At 37.7% G+C, this 27,998-nt stretch overlaps 1 protein-coding gene across 1 annotated transcript in view; it reads right to left on the bottom strand.

Annotated features, from left to right (window-relative positions):
* COL9A1 (collagen type IX alpha 1 chain) overlaps positions 1-21,323 on the bottom strand; it is a 66,695-nt gene extending 45,372 nt beyond the window's left edge. Inside the window, 10 exon segments of the mRNA XM_010707760.3 lie at positions 258-320; positions 433-468; positions 1,005-1,079; positions 2,001-2,021; positions 2,685-2,762; positions 11,683-12,079; positions 18,986-19,118; positions 19,273-19,350; positions 20,707-20,780; positions 21,107-21,323. Of these exon segments, the coding sequence (XP_010706062.1) occupies positions 258-320; positions 433-468; positions 1,005-1,079; positions 2,001-2,021; positions 2,685-2,762; positions 11,683-12,079; positions 18,986-19,118; positions 19,273-19,350; positions 20,707-20,780; positions 21,107-21,120 (969 nt within the window). The 5' untranslated portion in view covers positions 21,121-21,323.
* Positions 21,324-27,998: the final 6,675 nt, after the last annotated feature.

The following is a 27,998-nucleotide window of genomic DNA, read 5'->3' as shown; positions in this document are numbered from 1 at the left end:
CTCTCCTCAGCAGGGTGGCGGCACCCAACGCTGCTCCTCGTCTGTCTCACTCCAGGAGGGAGGACACAGAACTGTGTTCCTTCCAGATAGCACGTTTTAGCTTGGAGCGAAGTGCCTCTCCCTAACTTGTGCTGCTGGCGCTGAGCTGGCAGCTGTGAGGAAGCCAGAGACCTCAGGAGAAGGTCATGCTTCTACAGAAATAGACTAAAACCAAGCGCTCTTTTTTAAAGAAATTCCATAAAGTCAAGCATACTCACATCAGCTCCCGGCTCTCCAGGCAGGCCTGGGGATCCTGCTTTGCCTGCATCCCCATCCGGACCCTTTGGGATTTAAATGCAGAAGACATTTTGCGTATTGCAAAAAGCGAGGCAGAAACAAAACCTTGTACCTCTCCTCTCAAGGAGCAAACACAAAATAACTGAAAGCACTTACCGGGGGACCTGGGGGGCCGTTAGGTCCTCTTTCTCCCTAACGGGGGACAAAAGGGAAGGTATTAGACTTACAGGGACCTTTTGTGGACCCTCGTGAGAAATACAGATTAATGGGAATATTCCCAAACTGATTTTTTTTTTTTTGGTTAGGAAATGAATAATAAACTTGCATGAATTCTACTACAGTCTAACAGAAATAATCAAAGAAAGTTCTGTCAGGAAATGGAAAATACAAAGTGGCTGCTATCAGAAATAATGCCACTTCTTAGCATGCTTTAGTAAGGTGATATTACATAATTCCTTTTGCAGTTTGATTTATAAAATCCTTACACCCTATTTAAGGCAATTAATCACAGCATATGACCATGATTACATAAAATAAAAATTCCTATGATGTTCTATAATATCAGAGAGAATTGGAAAAGCCACCCCTCAAGCCTGCTACAGAATATAATATCCATCACTTCCTGTGCAGTTCTCCTGCCAGTTCTCCCCAGAATCAAATGCAGAGGACAAAGCAGGTACATCTTGAGGCATCACCTGTTCTCTAGGCAATGCTTAGGAAATACTTACATCAATGCCATCAATGCCAGGAACTCCTGGTGGCCCTGGTGGACCTGGGGGGCCTGGTGGACCAGGGAGACCTCTCTGACAAGGAGTAAAAGAAGAAGCAATTAGATCCTGGTAAATCTGTAAAAGCCAATCTGTGAGTGAGGGCTTCTTTGAGTTATTCAGGGGGTCATAGCAGCACTGGTGGTCTGTGTTCTCCCCACACCCATGTCAGGACCAGCAGGCCCTATGCTTTCGCTTTTGTGGTGATACCAGCACACACCTCTCACAGTCAGCACAGGGATGATATGTTAAACCCCTTCCTCAGTCTGGATGCCCTGTTGCTCCCATGGTGCTGGCACAGGGGGACTTAACTCCCTGCCCCAGCCATGTGCTAATGTTAGAGTGGCAAAAATTAAAGTGGCAAAATTAAAGACAGTGATCTTCGCAAACCAAGCACTAAAATTCACTGAGTTATTCTAATTCCAGCCAGTATAAAGCAGATAGTCTTCCCAAGAGTTTGTGCTAAGGAAGGAAGCTTAAAACTAACCCTTTCGCTACTTCGGTGGCAGCTTCAGAGGCTGCCCTGTTTCCACAGGATTACATTAGCATCTACAGAGAAACTTTCTCCAAGTGCCAGGCTCCCAGGGGAGAAGCGGGAGGCGCGGCATGTGGAAACTGAGAGAAAGGCTTTTACAGGTCTCCGTCCCATAATGAGGGTCTCTGTTCTACCCGCAGCCAACTCTGGCTGTCCCCACAAAGGCACTCTGTTGAGAGGGAGGCCAGCCCAGGGCCTGCTGGGGCCCTGCTCCTCACAGAGCTGCTGCTCTGACTGCCTTGCCTCCCCACACCAGACTTTCCAGCAGTAATCTATCCAGTGATATTTGTGGATGGAGGAGAAAAGGGTCAAAAAACCGTCCAGCGAGTCAATTCCAGGGCATGACAAAAAACAGCCTTCAGCCCCTCTTCATACAGACCCTTTCCCTTAGCACGCAGCACCTTCCCTTCCCTCACACTCACCTCAATCACTGTCTGGCTTATCTGTAAGGGAGAAAAACAGGGATAAAGTCAGAATAAACTTACTTGAGCAAAGCAGAGGCAAAAAGTCTGTAAGAAGAGCACGAGAAGCAGGGGGCCCCATGCAGCCCAGGCCATAATGGGGACAGTTTCTGCAGCCACCTAGGTGCTACGATACACAGAAACCCAAAATGTGCCTTACAGCCAAAAGGTGAGCTGGGCTGCAAGGCACCCCTCACAGCTCCTTATTAACTGCCTGGGAGAGGGTCGTGGGATTGGAGGAGAGCTGAAGGCTGGGAGGAAGAGGATTGAATGACTGCAGTTCCTTTAACCCTTTGCCCTGCTCACTGTTGCTTTGGGCACCCTCCCTCACCTCCCACCCAGGGTTTCCCTCCCTCAGGTTGCCCAGGAGTCTGCAAGGAGACAGCAGTCTCTCTTCACTGTCAGGGACAGTTTCAAAAGCCTCTGACCCTAGCACTGGCTGAGAAGGAAAAGATAGGAAGGCATGGAAGAGTTAAAGTGAAGCTGCTACTCCAGGGGGCTGGGTTGCTAAAGGCACCAAATTTCAGTCAGGTATGGTGAAATAGACTTCTCTGGACAAAGAGGGGGAAAAAATGAAGCTCCTGTGAACTCCATAGATTCAGTGGCAGCCTGGTTCATCACTGTCAGGCTGGGAACGCTGCTCACCCGGGCTGGGAGCTCACCACAGCCTTCTCTCTGGGGCCGCAGGGGATCGCAGTGAATCAGCATCCACTGGACTTCGAACTGGTAGGGAAGACAAAACAACGTTAATTCAATAGGGGCTCACACTTGACAAAGTTTTAATAGGACCAAGACTGATCAGCTAACGGTATATTTTGAAAGGTAGGCATTTAACACTAATTGGTGCAGTGATGAGTGCATGGGGTGCTGCTGTTCAGCACAGGCCACAGGAGTGGACTAGCTCAACCTCTGGAGCTTCTTCTAGAGCAGATCACCACTCTGCATGCCTGCAGACACAACGTCTGGAGGCATTTTAAAGAGGGAGCATAAACCTGCTGAGAGATTTAAAGAGAAGGTGAGATTCATCATTCCTTTTTAAAGAGTTGATAAGTACACAGGCAGTTATCTCATATTATGTTATACTGAGAGTTTTATTGAAGGACACACAGTCCTAAAAAGATTTCTTCTGACTAAACAGTTGTGTCCATGAGGAGTGATAGGTCCAAGAACAGAAACAGATGGTCTAAGTGTAGGAGTTCAGACAGGTGGATCACATGTATACTAGCAAAACCCTGCAGTTGAGTAATACACATCTGTGAAATTTCACATATTCCTTGAATTTTTATTTGGCACTGGAAAATGACATCAGATTAAGGCAAGCTCTTCTCAGAAAATGTCAGTGAGTCTTTCTTGATTTGCATATGTAGATTAAATACTACCTAGCCTTTCTTAAAAGTTGTTCAGTAGCTCAAATACATCTTCAGAGGCATATCCACTGATATATCATGCCTCAAGTAGATTTTTAAGTACCAAAAGTATATTACAATAATAACTGTTGTGCATAGTTATTATGTTCAAGGTTTAATGTCTTCCGTCTGATATAGTACCAGCTTGGCTTTTGACTCACAAATGAGTGGTTTGTTCAGTGAATCCTTAACTTAATGATAAAATTCACAGGCTTTTTCCTTTCATTTCATTATGAATGGCTGACAAATTGAGGAAGAAGAAGGATTATTTTTTACCTTGTAACAGCATAGAGTTCTGTGTAGCAAAGACTGTGATTTGTTTTTGAGAAGCTGAAAATAGAAACGTGAGCATCCAAGGGCATTCACTTCTTATTTCTTTGCTCCTCTGAATCTTCCTTATTCTATAGAGCTGAAGTAGCTTCCCACCATCCCTCCCACAATATAATATATTCGTGCTTTCTTCTGGCTACCTCCTGCGCTCCTGCTAGGATATTTCATTGCTCTTTTCAGTCCCAGCCTGTGGCTGATGCAGAGAGAACTGAGGTGCTTTCCTCTCCTGATACTTTCCCTGTATTGACTTAATTGCATACTGAGTGCTGTAGCTAAAAAATGTTTAAAGTCCTGTAAGATTTCTGCAAAACACCCACAAGTTTTGTCCACTTGTCCAAACAAGTCGCTTTTTGTTCTTCCTTTCACCTTCTCCACTTCAGTTCTGCCACTCCTGAAATCCTTGCTATCACATCTCCACTCTTCTATTTACTGCAGTCACTGCAGCCTCCGGAGTGCTCTGAACAGCACAAAGGAGGCAGAATCATAGTTTCTTTTACCTGTTGTGTTATCTGACACCATTATCTGAGTCCATTCTTTATCTTCTTTATTCAATTCTCATTTTAAAACCTTTCCCAATCCTTGATAATAGACAACCGAATGACAGAATATACATAAAAGTATTGAGTGTATATTGTAATTTAATAGCTGGCAATACAATAATAAAAATAAGTGTATCTGGAATCTGAAGATTCACAAAAAAAGCATAAAATATACCAAATGACCCCTGGATAATTTATTTCATCACATTCTACTCAGTTCTGAGTCCTGACTCTCTGAATTATTCACCCTGAAGCTCACTTGCAGAGGCTGAGGAGTTTGTAACTGGCTCTTAATGAATGCTTAAGCTGGACTTAATCTATTTCTGATTTAAATAAGAATCTATTCCTCATTTAAAAGGATAGACATGGTACAAAGGGACAATTTCCTCTTTTACTGTTTGTCTGTTTAATGTTAAAATGAAATTTAGTAACATTCAATAGTAGTAAAACTAAAGGGTAATCCATTCAGTAGCTCAGAGATACTAAAATTAAGGTTGCCTATAAACACTTCCACTGTATCTGACCAGGACGAGTGTGAATCTACTCTTCTTCCCTCAGAATGCTTGCTGCTTCGTTCCCCAGATCAAATGAGCAAGTTCATGTACTGTAAAAATTGGAGTTTGGGACTGAATAAGAGAAAAAAGTGACAGAAAAAGAAAGGGTTGCTCTGTGGTAAAGGCAGAAAGATACTGCTGGATGAGTGGCTTATACTCCTGCTTTTGTCTCATAATTCTTATAGAGTACTGACTATTAAAATCAAAATAGCTGGTTTAGATGGCATTCTGCACCATAGTAGGAAAGACTGGTTGCTTGAATAGAAGTACCTTGGTACAGGTTATGCAGAAAGTCTGATCAACAACAAATGTAACTGAAATCAATAGTCTTGAGCTGTATTTTCAACTTGCAAAGAGTTACAATATCTGCAAACACTGTGAAAAATGACTTTAAAACCATACCAGTAGCTCATATCTGCATCAACACATTGTTTTGCTTTTTTCATATATAGATAATAATTACTTCTTTGTGTGTGTTTGTGGCGGGGCTGTTGACTGGTGGTATTTTGTTGTTGTTGATTTTTTATTATTATTTTTTTATTATTTTTTTTGCTTCTGCATTAAGGTGAGAAAGATGTGAGATGAGAAAATGCTAATTACTGGGTTGGGCTGTACTTCAATGCAAGACTCTCCAAGTGCCAACAAACCCATCTCAAGAGAATACTACTAGCAAATGTGTATTATACATTTTTTAAGTTGGAACCAAATTTTTCAACTTTGAACAAAGTCAATATTAAAACAGAAAATTTATAATGAGGTTCTAAAATGGGATTACTTGCTGCAGGCAGTGAGCCTCCTCTCTGAGCCAAGAAATCCCTTTAATGCCTCATGTTTTCTTCTAACATTCTTGAATGGCTAGAGAAAACTGACCATTTTGTTTTGATCAAGAAGGAGTTTGAATGGTGAGCACGATGTAAGACCTGGTACTCTCATGAGATTAAAAAGCAACAAAAATAAGTCTGAACAAGAGAGGGAGGCATCCCATACAGGAAAAAACACCTAGCATTGTTTACAAATCACTGTACCATAAAGTGAATATGAAAGGAGTTAAAATATTTGAAACATGCACAAGTATGTGGGTTACTCTGAAAGTAGTGCCTCCTATTTATTTCCATGGAAACTACAACAAATGAGAAGACCAGAATAAGACAGTTTGGTAAAGCAAATTGTCACCTACAAAAAATTATTTTTCTGGATAGTCACCACCATTAGTTGTGCATTTTCACAGGCAGTAAACAAGAGCCTGAATGCTGCGCTTATACAATTCTGCATGGCCATCTGGAATGTGGTTTGTCTGTCACATCACTCTCATTACTGCTAAAATGCATCACCCTCCATCTCTCTGTGCTAATATCTACTGTATGGTCTCCATAAATTACAGCAGGCATCAGTGAATGTCAGTGGGTGCCGTGTTTTTCCCCATGGAGCAGTTCAGTGACACACCTTTCCTTCATACACACTTCCATGTCAGAGGCCATGTTGTCACACTGCCCCTCTGCTGCCATCTGTCACACAGCAACAACATGGAATGGAATATTGGTGGAAAGGTTCAACCTTTACTGCCGTACCACCAAATCTACCTCTGATGTCATGAGCCAACACAGTAATAGAAGGTATTACTTTCAGAGCAGCCATCATAATTTAACATGTCTTTGACAATTACTTGGTCAGGCAACATTTTTTTAGTCAGATTGCTTTGTAATTAATTTGCTTTTTCTATTGCTTTAAGGTTATGTAAAACAAAAAGTGAAGTGAAACCTCTTTGACTTCTTAAAATTAGAAATAAAACTATTTCATTGGAAAAATAGTAAAAGGGTGGGGCTCACCTTGTGTTCATTTAGGGGAGGAGAGAGAAAGGCAAATATGACCTGGCCTTACTATCAAGGTACCTTTTTCCTTGCCAGTATTTCACAATGATCTTTCTGAGTATGTTGAGCTGATTAAAAGAATGCCACCATTTTGAAGATCTAACATCATCTATCAAATCAGTGCAAAGTGTCATTAAGGATGAAATGCAGCTACAAAGATCTTAGAAATTAACCTCAGATAAATCAGGAGTAATCATAAAGCAAAGCTATTAAAATTTAATCTTTTAAGACCCGTAGATGTGTAAGATCTATAGGTCAATAATTTCAATATTCATTTTCCAGAATTCCTGCAGCATTTCAGTTCAATTTTAATTTCATAGAACAGGTATAATTCAATTAGTTGTGTTTGTCTGTTTACTGTTTTGTCCTCTTAAGTTTTATGAAAATGCTCATATCTGCTCACAGTTTTGCTTATGCAATTCAATTGTCTTAGTAGTGCTTTTGATTAGGTATATGGAGGTTTATTAAAATCTAAATAAGATTTAAATATCTGCAGTAGCATAAGTCCATAGTTAAGCATTTAACAGTACTTAGGCTTTAAGAAAAACTCTGACATTCTTCTGGGGCTAAATCAGAGCATGTCTGCAGCTGCCTTCTGGACAAGCTGTCTCCCTGTGCCCTGCTGGGTAATTGGTGCCTCAGGGACGATTCAAGGAAAGACAGCCCTTCAGGGAAATTACAGTTCAGCTGATCCGTTTTCAGGTGGGAGTTCCTCTACTACTTTTAATCAATGATATCTATGTTTGCTCTAAGGGAATTCTATCATTTACTATCTGTACATTTGCTTTCAAGTAACAAGCTACATGTATTTAAAACATCATTTTATTCTGTGAGATTTCTCAGGGTGAAGAAGACATAAGACATTATTTTTTTATCTTACACAGGCATAATCTGTGCAATGCTGTAAATTCATCCCTGTTCAGCAAATACTCATAATTACTTTCCTCTCAGATGTTACAAGTCAGATAACTGCAATAGTCTAGTAAAAAACATTAAATGTCAATTAAATAATGACCAAGGATCACTTCTAATGAAGTGTTTAGTGTCAGTTATGAGAAATTGGGCCTCTGAAATCAAGGAAACTAAGGTAATTTCTATCATCTTACAACAGTTAATATTTGAGCAATTTGAAATTAATGCCCTTTTCATAACAGGCATGGAATTCAGGAAGTAGGTTCTTTTTTGGTTTTGAAATGATTATAAATCTCATATTTATTACTTAGAGCTTATAGTGGACCATTTGAATTACTTTTAGATTAAAAAAAAATACTGTGTGTTTTTTATTTAAAAAACATAAAATGAAGCTGTAAACCTGTATAAAAGTTTGCCCCCTATAAAACATTCCAGAAATCTTGGAAAAAGTCCTTTTAGAGGCTCAAAGACAAGACGTTATTTCTAATGGAACTCTATATAATCCCTCCAAGGCAATCATAGTAACAACAAGCAATAAAGAATATCTTTTAAAATGATATGTATTATTTGCACTCATAAGAAACTGATTTATTCTGCAAGATAAAGAGAGCACTCACAGAATAGTGAAGGAAAAAATATAAACAAGAAGAGGAAACATAGTTTATGTCCTGTAAAAATTATACTGCTGGAAGTAATATACTTTAACAGTGCTTGGAAATAAATCAGAAATCATGCCTGGGACATATTAAATAACCAAGATTGATGAGATGTTTAAACTGAGTATAGTCAAGCAAATAAAAGGACAAGTATGTACCTAACCATAGCTTTTTTTACTCAATTTAAAGAGAAAACAAATACACAAGTTAAACCACAAATGTGTACAATATATAAAGCCATTTTAAAATATCTATTTTATCTGCTTGTGTATTTTCTTTATCATAATTCCAAAGTATATGGTCTTCCTTAATCTACAGTTGTATAATATCAGGCTGGACCACCACAATTGTCAGTTTTGACTTCATAGTACAGGCCATGCAATCCTATCTAGGGTGTCCTATGTCAAGCCAACAGTTCTGTCTGAATTAAAATACATTTTTGATGTCTAGGTTTGATTTAAAAACTTAATGAGGTTTTTACCTTCTTTCTTCCTCAACAATTTTTTCCAGTGCTTCATTATTCTTTTTGTCAAAAACTACAACATATTCCTCAGTTTTAAGTCAAAAGATTTGAGGTTTTTCAAAAAATACATTGACCGTGAATCCTTCCATAAACATTTCAAAGATATAAAGAAATATTTTGCGCAATAAATGATGAACTGTAAAAGTGACTTAATTTCATCTTGCTCTTTCATCCTTGAAGTAGGGTGTCCTATATCTAACATTCCCCACTACACCACATAGCTTCACATTAATGCTTAATGATGTGAGTGCTTGAACATATATGAGGCAGAACTTAATGCAAGACACTTTCCCCACAAAATGTCTGAAATGTCCAGCCTACTTGCTGTTCTTTCTTTGTATACCTCACTTAAAACTCACGTCTCTGATAAACACAGGGTTGAAAACACCCAAAAATGGCAGAAGAGGAAGGAGGATGAAATTCTAATTTTCTTCTGCTCTGACTACATTAATCGTAGCTATAATCACAGAATCATAAAATGATTTGAGTTGGAAGGGAATCTTAAAGATCGTCTAGTCCAAGTCCACAGCAATGGGTAAGGACGTCTTCCACAAGATCAGGTTGCTCAGAGCCCTGTCCAATATGATTTTGAGCACTTGCAGTGGTGGGGCATCCATAAATTCTCTGGGAAACCTATTCCAGCGTGTCACCGCTGTCATCATGAAAAATGACTTCCTTATACCCAATTCCTATCCTTTTTCAATCTGAAACCATTGCCCACTGTCCTGTTACTACACGCCCTAATAAAAAGTCTTTATCTTTTTTACAAGTCCCCTTTTATATATTGAAAGGCCACAAAAAGGTCTTCCAAGACCCATCTCTTCTCCAGGCTGAACAAGCTCAGCTCCCTCAACCTTTCTTCACAGGAGATGTGCTGCAGCTATTTGTGGCCCTCCTCTGGACCCGCTCCAGCAGCTCCATGACTTTCTTGTGCTGGGACATAATACTTCAAGTGAGGCTTCATGAGGGCAGAGCAGAGGGGGATAATCATCTCCCTCACCTGCTGGCCATCCCTCTTTTGATAGAAGCCAGGTTATCACTGACCTTCTGGGCTGTAAGTGCATGCTTGCTGGCATGAGGGAAATGCAAGTTCTTGACAAGATCGGCTTAAAACCATAACTCTCTCCTAGTTTGTGTGCTGCCTCCTTAAACCACTATTTCATCATGCAACAGGAACCCTCTTTGTTTTTAAATGCGTCTAACCTGAAGGCGTGATTTGCTGTAATACTTCATACTGGACATTTCAGTACTATTACATTAATGCCTACATCTCTCTGTGCATTTAATCTAGATATCTTTTCAAAGGCTGTGGATTTTCACGCTAAAATATGTAGAATATTTTAGAGTATGTAATATTTTCATCATGCCATCCATTCACTCAACCACTAATATTCCTCAGACCAGTCAGTAAATGTACAGTTAATCATTACAGTATCAACTCCAGCATTATGATATTGAATGATATTTTCAAAGATCAATTTTTGTTCTCAGCAGAATTAGTACTGCTTTTCAGATACTGATAGATTCTAATCCACACTGAGAGCAACATACTAGGCAGCGACTTTCAGAAACCTCTGTTACCATTTTCCAAGAAAATCTGATTTCTATCCAGTGTAATATAATTACCTATGCATACAGATATGACAAATTATGAGTTGTTACTTTTCTTACAACACTTGCCTTTTGAATTTTACATATTTTTGGCAAATAATGTGAGATATATATAGTTAATGCAAGATATATCTCACTTCACTCATTTTACTTCAAAGTTGATGCAAATCTGCAGTGTAGTAATAAGGAAAATGTTCACTAAATATTAAATATGTGATTCTCTTTTGCCATTCAACTCATTCTGAAATGAGTGCCTTGCTGTTCATATTATGTGTTCCTAAGACATGTAAAGAGGATCCTTGAAAAAAAGGAAACTTATATTATTCAGCATAAAATGCAGTATGACTCACTAGCTGAAAAAAACTCTGGCTGAGAAGAAACTTTCATTGATGTCTAGAAGGAAAAATGCCGATTAACAGCTACAAGTAGTTTTCTTAAGTCAGAAGTTATGACTATATCACTTTCTCTGTGTTTTATATTAATCATTGGGTACTAGATCAGATCGTCAAATAATAAAATCCCTGAGGTTTCTCATCTTCAGTTTTCTTGATAGAAAGGCACAAAAGCATTCAATATTTTCCATATGTTATTCTCAGTGTGATTTTCTCCACCAAAACAACTCTCTCCTCACTATAGTAGAATGAAGAGGATATTTTAAGGATAAAATTAACGAACAGGATATAAAATAACCGTTTAACTGCCTGTTTTGTCACACAGAATGAAGGAACACACCATAGTGAGTTTTGATCGATCTCATGTAGGAGATATTCCCTTTGTAGTAACTACATGTAATATTCTGAGACGGGACTAATCATCTCTAGCTTATAGTTTGTGTGCACATACAATTGAGAGATCCCAGTTCCTGCTCAATGAATGCTTTGGTCTCTTTGATGTGAGGTACAGTCCACAAGCCCATGTCCTGAGACTTCCTTCTAGATTGAGCTCCATATATGATACAAACAAGGGAACATAGAGCTGATATATCCAAACAGAATAGGACCAATGACAGATGTGTGGTTGTTTAAGAAAATTCACTGATGAAACTTAGACATAGCCTGAATCATCCCTTACCTGCCACTATTTGTATACACACAAAATTTGAAATTAAGAGTTAGTACTTACCTGCCACAGGGGTTATTTTCTGCCATCTGTGTTTTAAGAAAGTATCTGAAGATGTGTTCCATAGAAAGATTAAGTACGAAACTTTTTTTTTTTTTTTAGTAATATAAGATTTTGAAACTTACCGGAACTGAAATTTGAGGATTATTTTTGAGTCTTCCAAGCACAGCGAAGCCATCAACACTGATTTTCCCCTTTGGTTTTATGTTTAGGGATTCTACTTTTATACAGTCAATAAAAAGTGTAACACTGTTTGTTTCCACACTTATCATAAGCTTGTGCCATTGGGAATCAAACAAGAAAGGCAAATGTAAAAATGATGCAGTCTGGAGACTTCCGTCCACTCCTTTATAAGAAAACTCAACACTTTTCATTGGACCGTTGAGATTCACTCCAACTTGTTCTTTTCCTGAAGAATCCTGAATCTGCCAAATAGTCCAGTATTTCTGAAGTGTGGCTCCAGTCATCCGAAAAGTAGTAAGAAAGGAATATTCATCAGGCAATCCATTGGAATATATTGCACTGTGTAAGATCAAAATACAGTAAATTTGTTGTGTATTTGTTCTGTAAAACTGCACACAGAATCAGTTCCTCAGTAGAGCCATACTGCAGACATTCTTTTATCTGTGCTTTCTACCTGAAGAAGACATATCCTTTGGAGGCATTAGCTTTGTAGGAACTATGTGGGTTCTTCTTCCTCTGTTGTAAATTGTTTATGATAACCCTTTCTACAAATAATGAATTAAAGAACAGCAGACTAGTATTTTACCTTTAGAAAGTATATCCTACAATTATGATGCTTTTATTACACTTACAAAATCAGTCAACTTAGTGTGACTTTTGCTTGACTGGGTAGATAGTGCAGAGCTTTAATTTTGAAGGCATAAGAAGGTCTTTTTTAAAGGTATTTTCTTGTTCAGCCTGACAGTATCCATTTTGTTAATCTATTATCTGTCACTACAGCAGAAACCACTCAACAAAAAATTAACTGATAATCATACAGATATTAAGAACCTACGCTAACAAGACTACAAGTAGCAAAGAACAGATTTTCCTCGTATAAAATATTTCATTGTTTTGCCACTGCTATAACATCCAAGATTTGAAAGCACAAACACAGCTGTATTAATGTCTAAAATAATTATGTCATTTTTAGCTCAGATGTACCGGTGGATCCCATGCAATATTTTAAAAATAAGTTTTTTCAGTTTTTATGTGTGATGAAATTGTTGCATCCTAACTGAGTTGGTACTGACACATAATTTACCATGTCTCCACGCTTAAGAATGTCACATGGAAAAGTATGTATTTGACTAAATTTCACAGGGATGGAGACATGCAAATCTTTTTGTTACCAATATTCACTCAAAGAACTTCTCAGGTAAGTAGGCATTTTGAACAAAGAATTTCTGAGTGGCAGATCAATCCTATCTCAGCAAGAATTTAGCCATTAGTGAATCTCTATGGCTAAGGAAAAGAAAAAGAAAAAGAAAAAGAAAGAAAGAAAGAAAGAAAAAATGAATAAACTGGTTCTTATTCTGCATCCTGGATGACTGCCGACTTGTAAGCCGGCACAACAGAATCTCCGCTGTCTGAAGTGCGAAGGTGCCCAAAGCTGTAGTGCCAACCTCTTCCAGCAGGCGACGGTACAGCCCTACCAAGATTTCTTCAGGTTAATAACCAGGAAAGCCTGGCAGCAGTAGCAATAACTTCATTTTAAGAATAATCTGCCCAGACTGCAAGCGTTTCTGCTCCTTCCATTTGAGTCTGAATTTTGTTATGTAATGCAGCTGCAGGCAAAGCTGTTGTACGAGGAATGGGAATGCTCTGATGGAAGATTATCTCCTTACACATAGAGATACTCAAAGGTGGGAGAGGGGGCTTTTTGCTGTTAACTTTGAATTGTCTGTGGTTTGCTGTGACTTGTTTCCTTGTTGACTACAAATGCAATAATCTGTCTCAGCTGGCTTTGTTCAATAGCATTTTATCTAACTTGTTGTATTCTCTCATTGTTTTGCTATGATTTTTTTCTTACCATCTTAAATGCAAATGTGAATGTGTGGACTTTTTACCTCTCCTCTTTTTCTGAGCGCTTTATAGTGCTTACTGCTATCCACTGCTCTTCCTTTTGTTGGGCTTCTAGCTTACACATCATACTTGCATATTCTTCCTTGTCTGGAAATGCACTTCTTGTTTTTCTTCTGATGCACATTAAACTCCTGATACACTCAGCACATCTTTCACGGACCTCTGTGTCTTTCTTTTATAATATCTCCTAAGCAAACATTTCAATCTCCTCTACTGCTAAAACCTTAGCACATCTGAATGATTTATCTCTTCATTTGCTGAATCCCCTTCTTGTTCTTGCACAACAGATGTTTTTGCTACTACCCTGTCGAAGGTGTTATTTTTAAGTAATTTTTAACCACATGACTTTTTACTATCAAGTTTAGGGCTCTAGGGGATCTGATTCACCAAGCTCTACAGCTAAAGAAAGCATTACTAATCCCAGGTCCTCTGAGAAGAGTCTTTCATTCTTTCTCTGCACTGGTAAGTTTTACTGTCATGGCAATACTGGTTAGAATAGCACATTCTTGGCCCACCATAACTATACTAGCAATAAATAAATAAATAAATAAATAAATAAATAAATAAATAAATAAAAATTCAATTAAAAAAAAACTAGTAAGTAAACACAGTTACTTTTTATTATTATTATTTTAAATATGTATTAAAAGTAGTTTATGCCAGATTGGCAAAAAGATTCTATGCACCATATTTAGCTGTAGAATTAGTGCTTTACAAGCCATCACATGGGTCCTTCTTTCTAGAAAATTAAACTAGAAAATAAATATATTTTTCAAATGATAGACTAAGAAGAGAACATGTGTAAGATATTGTGACATCAGTAAAAGAAAATTGAATTATAAGAACTGTATATACAACAGTAAAAAAATCAGTACACAAATATGAACAAATATTTATATTTAAAAAAATAATAACAACAAAACAAAAAAGCTGCTGGCATTAGACTAAAGACCAAATATCAGTAAGGTGACCCAGCCTAACCAAACACAGTGTGACCCTACATCAGAAAGCTACTCTGCATGAGACTGTAACAGTGTAAGATTTATAATTCAGCAAGTAAAGCAGAGAAAAAAATTCTCATCTTAGCTATTCCAGTAATAATGAAGAGCAATTCCATTGGCTTCAGTCTTATCACTGTGCTTCAGTACAGTTTTTCTCAAAGCCTGTGATGTTTACATAGGCAAAACCTACTGAAGTCATCAGCTTAAAATGCTAAATATTTGGAAACCATGGCAAATTTATCATTATACTTAAATAAACAGTTGTTGAGAAGCTATTCCTCTGTCTAACTGTAAAGTCAAGTGTTGGATTCTGTAATCTTCTTGAACCGTGGAGAACTGCATAATAAAATAGGTAAATAATTCAAACATATATGTATGCTTTTCCACTGATTTATGGAATAGAATCAAGCAATTTTGAACACAGGAGCAAGTAGTTGAAAAGCTAATACACAAAAATACTCGAAGCACACAGGTTGAATTTAGTCCTGACCTATTTTTTAGCTACTTTGAATGGCCAGGGATATCATGTTTCCATTCATTTTTTCCCTTGTGTATTGAGAACTACTATTTAATGCTTTAAGTGTGAAATGAATGTATAAGTGTAAAATCAGATCAATATTTTATCAGATATTTGAGTACTTGCTTTTCTTTCTTTTTTTTTTAAAGACAACTGTGATTTTATTTATTTATTTATTTATTTAGTTAGTTAGTTAGTTAGTTAGTTAGTTTTGCTTCATTTTCTGGAAACATTTGTAAGGGAATTTCTGAACCACTGCTCTTTCCTTTTCCTTTTTTCTTTTTTCTTTTATTTTTCTCCCATGAGTACCTAGGAGTGTTTTACTAATCCCAACACTTGAGTGCTTATCAGCAATATTTCTTTAAGAATTCAAAGATGAGTCCAACTAGGCAATAGAAGTACTGAATAGTATTGCTGTCTTCAGAATTCATCAAGAGCAGTAGAGTATTTTTAAATGTTAACTACTGATTTGAATACTGCAAAATAACTGCTTGCTTTTTTAAGTAAATTTATTTCAGAGTTTATTAGGTGAGCTCAATTTCCCTGTAAGATAACATTCCTTTCTAGATAAAGTTTTCAGAAACATTAATACAAACAGCTAGAAATGGCTGCAGAAATCCCTCTGGCCAACTTCATGGTAATGCAGCATCAGATATACCCACAGCTATGGGATATTCAGTGTTTGCACATCCTGAAGCTTCCTAGAGTCACAGGTGACCTATCAAGAACTATCTGGCAAACATAAAATATAAAAAATAAAAATTAAAAAAAAAAAAAAGAAAATCAGCTAAGCATTTTGCATTTTTAGAAGCAACTATCTGAAGTTTGTCAAGTCACCTATTAAAGTGGTCCACAGTACATGACTATGCCAAATACAAACACTGTTCAAAAGAAATCTTACATTCTTACATTGCTCTACTTCTACTGAGAGGAAACTACAGGCAAAAACATGTCATGTCTAGACTCATAGGCTACCTTCCTACTACAAAATTCAGTGTGCCTGGAATTTTTTCTCTGATACTAAGTTCACCTGGCAGTAAGAAGTTTAAGCCTTCTTACTTCCGAAACACAGTGACCACATGCAAGGGCACCTATGTCCTGTGCTAATTTCCAAGTTGTGTCTAGGAGTTATTTAAAGAGTGCTAATTATTCTGGACCAAAATCATTCCAAAAGTTTGTATAATACTCTAACAGCATAGATGATAATGTGTAAATGCCATGCGTTATTTTCATTAATTTATCTAGTCATGTGTTGACTTAGAGGCTTTATGTCATGTTACCTACAATGGGATTTCCATTTGTGAAGTCAGAGGATTAAGACTTCATCCAGTGCATTTCCTCCCATAAAAAATATATCGTGAGTATATTCCCTTATGTTAATATATGTATATTTTTAAGCTTGAAATTAAAATACAGTTATTATAGTTATTATCCCAAATTACAATATTAATTTTTTACTTACTATTTGGTGGACACCTACATCAAATACATAAATTACACTGAAAAACGATGAGTTTCCTGTATTCAATGAAAATGGGTATGAGTCACAGCATTCTCACAAGGTCTTATTATGCTGAGAACATTATGTTGATTCTTTAGCTGATTTTCCACTAGAAGCATCATAGGCCAATGGGAATTTATTTGGGTTACAAGAGAAACTTAAGTCAAGGCTGTGCAATCATTTCTACTCATTCTGGGATATACTTCTGGACCTCGGCAATGTACTAAGCAACAAAAAGACCAAGCTGAAACTTAGCAGCTTTTTAGGGAAACTTACGCAAAGACTGAATAAATACACTGAGCCATACCCATCTGATTGAGTTCCCCTTCCCATATCATGGCAACGGTAACATTGGCTAGTCTGGATTAGTATAATTCCTTCCTGCTTCATGAGGCAGGAGACCTCACTGTCCATGATCGACGGGCAACTCTGTACTAATAGAAGTGTTCCTTGATGCAGGAGGGATCCCCGCAGCGGTGCGGGCGGCCCTCCAGACTTGGCCTGAGGGGCTTGCAGCTAGGAGGGGTTTCAGTACCACGGGCGCGGACAGCTCCAGGGCGAGCGATGGAGAGTCCTGAGGAAGCATAGCGGGAGTCCGGGACAGCGGCGTTGCCAGCCTCCGGCAAAGCCAGAACCAAGCTGTGCCACCAAGGTCGCTGAGTTCGTGCTCGAAGTGCCCTGAATAACTCAATAACTCCTACTTCTCAGGCGTTTAATCATCTTAAATTCATATCAGAAATAAAACAGCTAATGTGCCTTATAGGGATTATGTGAAGTTCTATTGTTTTTTTTTAATTATTAGGACTGTACTATTAGCCTCAGTTACTTACTACTGACTTCCTGAGTTCAACTACCAAGGGGCACACTGTGAAATAATACTGGAACAGAGTACACAGATCAGGCTCATTGGCAGAGAAGAAGCAAGCCAACACACTGTAGCACTGTCAGGACTCAAGCATTAACATATTCCCTAGATGTGACAAGAGGCTCAGCTCAAGTGCAGATTACTTTAATTTGATTCAGGGTAAAATCTGAGGTATAACATTTGCTAGTGTTGCAGTTTAACCACACAGCTTTGACTGTTACAGAATACAAAGTCAATGTCTTGAGTGTGATAAATCCATTATACAACAGCACCATACCAAACCAACAAGCTCAGTGCCAGTAGTTAGCTTAGATGTCACAGCATATTAATACAGCTGGTATAGGCTTGATTAGTGATTACTTGTGTATGTCAAACATATCCCTAGAGCTATTTATAGCAATACATCACAGCTTTCTTAAAAATGAAAATCTTGATATCTCAGACTTCTGAGCTAAGAAACACCGGATGAGGGTCTGAGATCCTCCAGTTTTCAATGAAATTAAGATCTCATTACTCTCCATGGCTGGATTCTCACAAGTAACCTTGATTTGCCACTCTGAGGGAAAGTCCAGTGTAGCCAGCCCGTTAAACTGGAAATTAGATTAACCTAATGGCTAGGGAGGCAGAAGTCAGGGAGAACTCAGCAAAAGAAACCTGTCAGTGATAGCTGCAGAAATACTTCGCACTCCAATTATTCCTAGCTGAAACAGCACTCCAATTAAGGGCCTTGCCAGTTAATTGCTAATTAAAGGCATTCTTAATTACATAAAATGCTGGACCAGAATCCGGTCTTGTCTGAGTTTGGCAAAGACTTCTCTGTGCTGTTGTACTATCTATCTATTCCTTCTCTTGCTCCAAGTCTGGCTCATAAAGAACAAACACAATTTGATTCCTAAATCCCCATTACTAGATTTTTATTTTTATTTTTATTTTTATTTTTTTTTGGTGACATGCTAAGTAATGCTCATTATCCAGTAGATATTAAATGATTATAGATCAGTGAGAATGTACCAATTATATAAAAAAAAAAAACAGCAACAAAACAAAGAGAAAGTTTCCTACCTTCTGCAATCCCTACATGATCAAAAAGATCTCTTTCAGTATTTTGAGAAAATTTTCCTTACTCTCCTCTTATTTTCTTTGCTTTGCCTCCCTAACTAAAACTTTTGGCTTCACTCCCTATATGTGATTTCACTCTTTCAGGAGAACTTCAGGAACTCTGAGCAATACCATTGATAGAGGAAAGTAGAAGTCTCTGAAATTGCTGTTATGGAATCAGCCTAGTCTGATAGCATCAGCAAAACATAACAAAATTAAAAAAAACAAAAGTTTAACACATTTTTCCATTTCTAGAAACTTTGCAAATGAGATCATCCAGCTGTAGAGAGGATCTCTCCATTACAAAATAAAATTTTGAAATGTGTATCTTTTAAAGTCAAATAGCAAAAAGCATTACCTGGTTGGAATCCTGAAATCTACATTGGGTCCCAGTTTATAAGCCACTTGTAGAGCAGTGGAACCCACTACTCTCTGGACAATTCCTTGAGAAGCAGCTTTTTCTATCTGGAACTGAGAAATCAGGTCAAAGCCTGCAAGAAAAAGATATATGTATAAAATAATTTATATGTCTGATGTATAACTTCTAATTTAATTGGAGCATTGAACAGTGACAGAGCTGAATATAACCTAAACACAACAGTTTCTAAACAGCAGCTATTTCCTAAAAAGTCATATGCTTCTTGCCTGGTAAGTCATCTTGGCCAATCCTGATTGTTGGGCAGAGATCAGTTCTCTGACGAGCACCCAGAATGACTGGTAATCCTAAAAAAAGGGGATGAATTTGTCAGACACTGCTTGAGACTATCTTAAAAATTTAAGTGAAACAACTCTAAGAATATTAATTAAACAGAACTATAAATAATAACAAATGTATATGTATACAACAATAAATTTAAAGTACATGCAGTAAAGTCAGAAGTTAAAGAAAGAAAATACCTGTTTCTAGATAGTTCCAAACTACAAATGAGAGCTTGACCCTGTTTTTTTTTTCAATCCTTTAGGTGATAATTTATAATGCTTCTTTTCTATCAGAGCTATGGAGGAATAGTTGTACCAGCATAAGGCTTGCAGTGTAAGAAGTTTCTGGTCTGGAACTTGTGGCGGTTTAAGCAAATGTTAAAAAAAAACAATCAGTGCTTAAATCAATACTCTCCCCAGTCCCAAGGAAACTTAAACAAGGTTTTTGCCAACTGAAGAGTGTGTTAAGAAAAGAAATTGCTGGCACTTTTTCCATCCTCTCTGGTATTTCAGGCATTCCCACCTTCTCTTGGGCCATGTTTGATCAGAGAATAGTCATTCATGAAATATAGGGTGGGGGAAGAAGGATTTACTGACATTTTTTTATTGATCCAAGGAAGAAAGTAAAAGAAATTTTGTTAGAGGAAAGCAAATTTAAAAATCTAATTTGTCTGAATATTATCTGCTAGAAAGCTGTACAATGAATAAGAAGATTCATATGATTTCCCTAGCTTAAGGAAGAAGGAAGGGAAAATAAACATTTATTCAAATAACTTAAGAGTTCTGCACAAGTCCAGTATCAGGTCAATCTGGAAAATGTTAGTCTGGATGGGGAAGAATTCAAACTGGAAGGATATGCATTTCTAACCTACAGAGAGCCTCTTGTGTGCTACAAGAGTTCAACACTGAAATAAATGTGGATTTCCTTCTAAAAACACAAACTTAAAGAGAACATTCATGTTGACATGTTACACCTTAAAAATAGCCTCATTCTATATTATTTGAAGGGACACATGGCTGACATCCAGCCATTTACATTTTATGCCCAGGAAATAAAGTGAAACCAATTTGTTGCCACATGTAGCAGAATAATATCTAACTAGAAAAACTGAAAGATGAGGAGAGATTTGTGTCATGTATCTATCACCTATATACAGATTTTAATTCTTACCTTGAAAATACATCTAATTGCATACTTAAAATAATACACATTTTGTTGTTTTTTCCCTCTTTCTATACATATATGTAGACTCCTACCTACATACATAGACACAGTTCTGTCTTTCTGTGTTAGATAGTTAGACAGGATTTTAATTTTGAAGAAGTTCCAAATAATTCTTTTGACAGTCAGAATTACAGAAAGATGAAACATGTCCTTACTTGATTGCTGCTGGATAGTAGCCGAGATGAGAGACCCCAGAAAACTACACACATACAAGAAAGCTGTAATTTTCCTGTAAACAGAAAGAGAACTCCAGTGTGAATATAGAGAATGTACAGTTTCTGACAGATTCTGCTGCTGACTTTCTCCTCAGTCATGCATACTAAGTGTATAAAATCACGAGTTAAGGATTTACCAGCAGACATTACAAGACAATTTATGAGAACACTTTATCTTTGTCCTTATAACAAAACATGTCTGCAGGACTCTTTCTTTATAATTTCTTTCATACAGTGCAACATATATATACAAACAACAAAGAAGCCAAGTGGCAAGGACAGCTTCAACTGTTCTAATATCTTATTTACAGATTTCTCTAAATCCCACTTGTTCTCTTACCAGTTGCTTTTCATCTTCACTGCTGGTTTTCTTCACTTCTCACATGGGAATATTTGGAGTATATATTCACACTCTCTGGTTCCCTGTCATAAGTCCTGTTAACGAGAGTGTGAATGGGTGCAGAATGCTCCTGCTGCCCCATGCAGGACTCAGCAGGGAGGGAGGTGCAGTCTGCTGGGCTGGTTTTAATCTTGCAAAGGGAAGGAGGTGGGGGCTGGACAGACGTATGTATCCTGATGGGGTCTGAGGGAGGATCTCTGGAGCCAGCCGAATATAAGAAGCTAAGAGAGCAAAGAAAGGGCTGCTGCTTGTGCCAGCATCAGGGTAGAAAGATTAAGAAAATGTGAGCTAAGTGATGCCAGTCACCAAATGGCAGGGGCTGCTGTTCAGTGAGGCAGATAAAAGAATAACATGTACCAAGGGATTTTGAGGAAACTGGTGGCTTCCAGTTTCCAGTTTAACACCAGTGTGGTGTTAAAGCTAAAAACTTTCACAAGAAGAGAACGTCAGTCCTATAAAGAAGATATTTTCATTTCTTGTTGATTTATCCATCAGATGGTCTCAGGAGAAATCTGTAGCGTCCTAGTTGATTCTTCTGAATAAAATCAATTATTTAAAAGGATTTTTACTGCTTAAACTTGAACTTCTTCAAGGAATACACATAGACATTACTAAGAAAACTCCTATTATTCAGTTGTTGTTCACACACACATTATACCTTCCAAAGAGAAGGGTCTTGTTCAGAGAAATTCAGAGAACACATACTCAGTTTCTGAACAATTTATAATTTATTTTCATTTGCATTTCATTTGTGGAATTCTCATGGGTGAAACTTGTTTTGTGATTTAATAGCACCATGATCCAGTAAAACTAATTAAACATATAATGTAAATGTAAACTGAATGTCACAGAGACAGTCCTTGTCTAACTAGCATTCCCATTTAGATGATACATATACATATGTGATGTATAGATTGCAATTTTGTCTTTTAATGAATTAGGCTAATGCTCTTTTTTATTTTTTATTTTTTTCCAGAAAATCCTAGGGCACATGAAGTTGCTGTTTAGGTACACACTTAGGAAATCATTGTCTAAACAGTAACTATACTAAACCCTTGGAAGTAGATTAATTAAACAACACAGAATGGGATTTTCCAAAACACCTCTGTGGTTTAGCTAAGGTATGGTGACTTCGATCAAATATCACCTGAGGACAAGCCATGTAAGGTTTACATACCTGACTTCACATTCTTATATTCATATACCTGATTCCATATTCTTGTTCTTACCTGTAGCTTGTGTTGGTGAGTGTGCATTTGTACAACTGTCTAGTAAGACTGTGGTTGGATTTCAGGGAAACAGCAAATACATCAGGTGGACTTAGCTTCTGCAGGTATAAAGCCTTGCTTTCTGCGATGAAAAAGCTTCTAGTAAGTTGGATGTTGTTAGATTTTCAGAAGTTTCAATCCAATACAAACCACAGAAACCAAATTTGGCTCAGAAGGAGTTGTTAAATGTGACGGAGAAAAAGGTTCCTTAGTTCAGGCTCAGACTGAGTGCAGTTTAGGATGGCTAAGTTAAGCCATCTCCTAGTGTTTCACTGTTTGTTTAGGCTCGAAAGAGCTCAGTGTCACTGGCCTGTACTTTCAAGAAGGATTTTTATGAGGGACTACGAAAGTTTGTTCTTCCTCTGAAAAGTATTTTAGGCATACATGCAGATACTGACAGCTCACAAATGGTCTTTGGGAATTGGAAGAACCAAATTCTGATCTGCTTTGTTATAGTGAGGCCTCTCCCCCAGTGAGCAGTCTCACAAGGGCGCAGTGGCTGCTGGCCCCACGCTTACCCCTACACCTCTGAACACAGCTGGAGGGAGGGAGCAGTGGGAAGGCTAGAGAGAAGTCACTTCTTATTTATCTCATGCTCCATGGAATGTTACTTCTGTACCACGTGGTCAGTTCTCTTTTCATTTGTGCCTTCATTCTTTCCATTTCACTCCAGTATCTTCAGGTCACATTGTCTATTCAGTTCATAATAAAATCTATTTTATACATTTCAGTCTTCATCATTCTTACATAGAGGCCACTGCTGCCTCTTCTCTTACTCTTTTTAGCAGACTCTGATATAAGCACATACTACTCATTTATCTCATGTGAGTTCATTGCTGAAGTGTGTTTGGCACTGATACCTGAAGATTAACTGTGTGTGGCTATGATTGATGGTGTTTTTGAAAGACTATTTCTTATTAATCACTCTAAGAGTTAAGACAACTTAGACCCGTGACTGATCTCATTGACATCAGGGGCAAAACCTGCACTGACTTAAGCGCCTTTTAGTTAAACCAACAACAAATAATTAAACCACCATCCACAAGAGCAGGGTAATTGAATGGACAGCTATACTGTAATCCTTGTCAGGCTCCAACACATCATTGCAATTTAACAAGTAATTTATTATCCAATAAATTCTTACCTTCATCATAAAAATGTACTTTTCTGTCCAAAATTTTATGAATTTTGGCATGGGAAGAAAAACAGCTTTTCTTTCCAAGGTGACAGATTTCATTTTTCATAAAGACCAAACAATTTCTTTCCAGGAGAAGTTGCTTAGAGAAATCTGGAAGCATCTTGGGTCAAATTCTCATCTCCTTGGTACAAGTCATCTTTCCAACCTAACATCATTACTACATCACTGAAGCCAGTTTGTGAGCATCTAGGCTTTCCCAGCCCGGTCTCTAAAATTCATCAAATCCCTGTGGAGTCTTCATGGAGCACAAACAGAGATGGTATAGACATCAGGCCAGGCAAACTTGCATGACCGCTCCATGTCCCCTTGCCACAGCAGTTCTTCCTATACTTAAGATTAACTGTTCCCAAACCTTTGGATGAAAGTCGAGATTAAGGTATCTTTTCTATTTTGATTTCTTTCTAGGTCAAAAGATTTGTACTTTGTCTCCAGGGGTGCCAGACAGCCATTATCCCCTAATGTTACAGCCAGTAATTCCAATTATCTTAAATATAGCAGAATTTATTTTCTAGAGGAATTGCAGAGAAAATAAAAAGTAAAGCAGACATCAAGCAGAAGCATGCTAATATTGCAATAAATATTGTTGTGTTTCAACAGAAATCATGGTTCTGAACTCACACAACATGCATCTTCATTGATGTACTAATCACACTGATTTTACTGATCCTCAACAACCGAAATAAGATCAGAAATAGACGTAGGATTTCATTAGTTAGCTTAGCATAAAATGTGAATAATTTTGAATCTGCAATAGCAAATATTATTACTAAGAGCTGTTTTCCAAAACTCACATTTCTACCCAACTGGATGTGCATATATACAAGTACGCATATTATGTATGTATGTTGGATGTATTTTCAATCACTTTTAATAAGTTTCAACAATATTGTTTTACATTATTAGCTTTTCCTGTTACTGCAAATTACCTAGATATTATCCCACCACTGCAACATTTTAGGTGATAGAAGACAAGTTCCTTCATGTTTCTACAGAGCTGGAAAATAACAGTATGACTCTAAATATTTTCAGATTCTTTTCCAGACAAACTTATGTTATCTGATAACAAGTTACAGGTCTTAAAACTAGAACTTTTTTAGTTGTTCACATGGGAGAACCTAGTTCCATTAATATTTACCTCAAATTGCTGCAGCAAAAATTATTTATTTTATTGTCATTAAATTTTCTTTGAGATAAGCCATGTCCTTGCTAACAGCAGAAATAAAATTTAAATTGATTTACACAGTATCGGGTTTTCCCTCTCTTAAACAACCATAGATGCAACAATGAAGTTCATAGAAAATATTTATTAAAGTAAATTAAGCATATGGTTATTTCATGCAGGGCATGAGAGGTTTTGACAGGGCAGGAAAATCGAGGAATACTCATTTCCACATACTCCTTGAATCATAGAATCATTAAGGTAGGAAAATACCACTAAGATCATCTAGTCCACGACTAAATCGTGTTCCTCAGTGCCATATCTACACATTTCTTGAAAACTTCCAGGGATAGTGACTCCATCACCTCCCTAGGCAGCCTGTTTCAATTCATCACCTCTCTTCCTGAGAAGAAATTTTTTCTAGTATCCAGTCTGAACCTCCCCAGATCAACTTGAGGCCACTAACTCTAGTCCCATCTCTAGTTACCCAGGAGAAGAGAATAACACCCACCTCCCTACAATCTCCTTCCAGGTCATTGTGAAGAGTGATAAGGTCTTTCCTGAGGCTCCTCTATTCCAGAATAAAAAATCCCAGTTTCTTCAGCCCCTCCCCATAAGACTTGTGCTCCAGATCCCTCACAGCTTTTTTGCCCTTTTCTGGACACGCTCCAGGTCCTCAATGTTCTTCTTATTTTGAGGGACACAAAATTGAACACAGTATTCGAGGTGCAACCTCACCAGTACTACATATAGAGGGATGATCACCTCTCTAGTTCTGCAGACTATAAAAAAGCAAATTCTATGGCACAAATTCTGATTTCTGTAACAGCTGGTGTAAAAAAATGCCAAATTTTACAGTATTGAAGACTGTGAGGTTTCTGTAGCAATTTTTTTGTCTAGAGTGGATGTTCCCAAAGTCCACGACCTTTCCCAAAGATATTTCAAGTTTTTTTCAGACTTGGAGCATCACTGCATAGGTTCACATTTCTTCTAGTATCATCTGGACAGTTCTGGGATAAGGACAGCTAGACAGAGAATTTGTTTCATACTACAGACTAAGTTGTAATATTAGGGCAGATTACAAACTGTGCCAAAATTTAACAGTTATTCCCTCTCCTATGAGAAACATAAAGCACATAACTATGACACACAATAACAAAACGTTATGAAATATAATTCCATCAGTCTGCGAGTATTTAATTATTTATAACAGGGCCTATATAACCTTTGTACTGATTTTGCAGTTCCACTTACCCATGGTTATTGGATGGGTTGCAAAAATATGTTCTGATCAGAATTTTATTCAGATGGAACTAACAGCAAAACTTGTCCTCATTATTCCTTTCAGTGAGTCCACCACTATGTCATGACTGACAGCGTCGTTCTGAGCAACATGCTGACAAAATAGCAGCTGTGGAGTAGAAACAAGGGGTAGAATTAACACTCATTTTCAAACTAGAGGGAGGTTTATTGGTCAGATCCCATAGAGATAGGTACAAAGGCCTTCACTGTTCAACATATTCTTACCTAATATGGAAAAACTGTAACACCTGCAGAAATTAGGAAGTTATCAGAAAATAAAGATGAAATCTAAGGCTGTGAAGTTCTGGGTAAGTATCAAAATATTCTGCAAGTGTTTGATAAAATATCAGATTATAATCCCTGTAAATTAGCAGGAAATAATCATATATATATATATTAATTTAAAAAAAAGAAAAAGAAGTCTTTAATTCATGGTAGCTTCTTTTAGAAAGATAGGTCAGCTTAGCTGTAGGCAAAAATGCAAAACTGAATATTAGGAGCAATTAGGAAAATAAAAGTGAAAAAGGCAGAAAATTTCATACTGCTGCTATATAAACCATGGTCAGCAAAAATGATCAAAGGTTTGAGCTGCTTTCAATATGAATAAGAATTTCATCCTGGTAGACGCTCTAGCTAGGGTCTTATCAATGAAATACCTTAAGGGAAGGCGCATAGAAGGCGGAGCCAGGCTCTGCTTGATGTGCCCAGTGCCAGGACAAGAGGCATTGTGTATAAACCGGAATTCAGGAAGTTCCCTCTGAACTATAGGAAGCATTTCTGTGCTGTGCAGTTGATGGAGCACAGGTGCAGGCTGTCCATGGGCTGTGGAATCTCATCCTTGGAGATCTTCAAAAGCCACCTGGACATGGTCCTGGGCCCCTTGCTCTGGGTGTCCCTGCTGGAGCTGGAGTCAAACCAGATGGACCCAGAGGTTACTTCTAAACCCAACCATTCTGAGATGCTGTGAGTCCTATCTCTCTCTCATTCTGTAATTCTTTAAATAGATGAGGGCCCTTCAATTTTGATTAAAAAAGGAGAGAGATAATAAATGCATAATAAATTCTGAACTTCATGAAAAAAGCAAATAGAGAACAGGTGTTGAAAGACTAAGGTTAAGGTTACCAACTGAATCCAGGAGATTCAAAACAATCGGCTGTATTTCTCCATACAGTATATAGGTGGTAGTCATTGTGAATGCTAAAAGGTAGTAAGTTATCAAGAAGAGACATGACAGAATGGAGGAAAAATCCACTAGGGACCACCTCCAACTCACAAAGGCACTGGACTAAAAGTTATGGCAGGCTGGAAAGCACTTTGGAGAAGAGTTACAATTTGCTCATTCTAAGCATACTTTTCTAGGCATCTACTGTTAATACCTATGTCAAAGGAAGTATACAGTGTCAGATGGACTTTTGGTTTGAGCTGATACAGGTGATCTTATATTTTAATACTTAAAATACTCTGCAATATTGAAAATTCACAAAGGAAAATATCTCCTTGTACTATCAGAACAAGTTTCAGAAGACTCAGATCAAGCAGTACTAATGAAAACCAAACTAGCCATGATCTAAGAAGGAAGGGAGTCTCCTTCATCTGTTTCTAAATTTCTCCAAGATGCAGGATGCTGGGATGGAAGCTTTGTTCTTCTAAATGTAGAGAAATCTCAGAGATCACATACCGGACTGTACTTTCAAAAAGAATCCAAGGAGCATAGAAAGCATAGAAAATTTAGACTGGGGAGGACATGCGAAGGTCACTTGTTCCAACTTCTGCTCAAAGCAGTATCTCTTTCAAAGTCAGAGTAGTTGCTCAGGGCCTTGCTGAATGAGATCTGCGTGTTTCCGAGGTCAGAGGCTTCAGAACTGCTTAGAGCAACTGCACATGGTCTTACCCACTATCATGGTG

Source organism: Meleagris gallopavo, chromosome 2 (assembly GCF_000146605.3).
Source record: "Meleagris gallopavo isolate NT-WF06-2002-E0010 breed Aviagen turkey brand Nicholas breeding stock chromosome 2, Turkey_5.1, whole genome shotgun sequence".
NCBI classification, from domain to species: Eukaryota; Metazoa; Chordata; class Aves; order Galliformes; family Phasianidae; genus Meleagris; species Meleagris gallopavo.
This window is presented reverse-complemented; position numbering and strand designations above follow the sequence as displayed.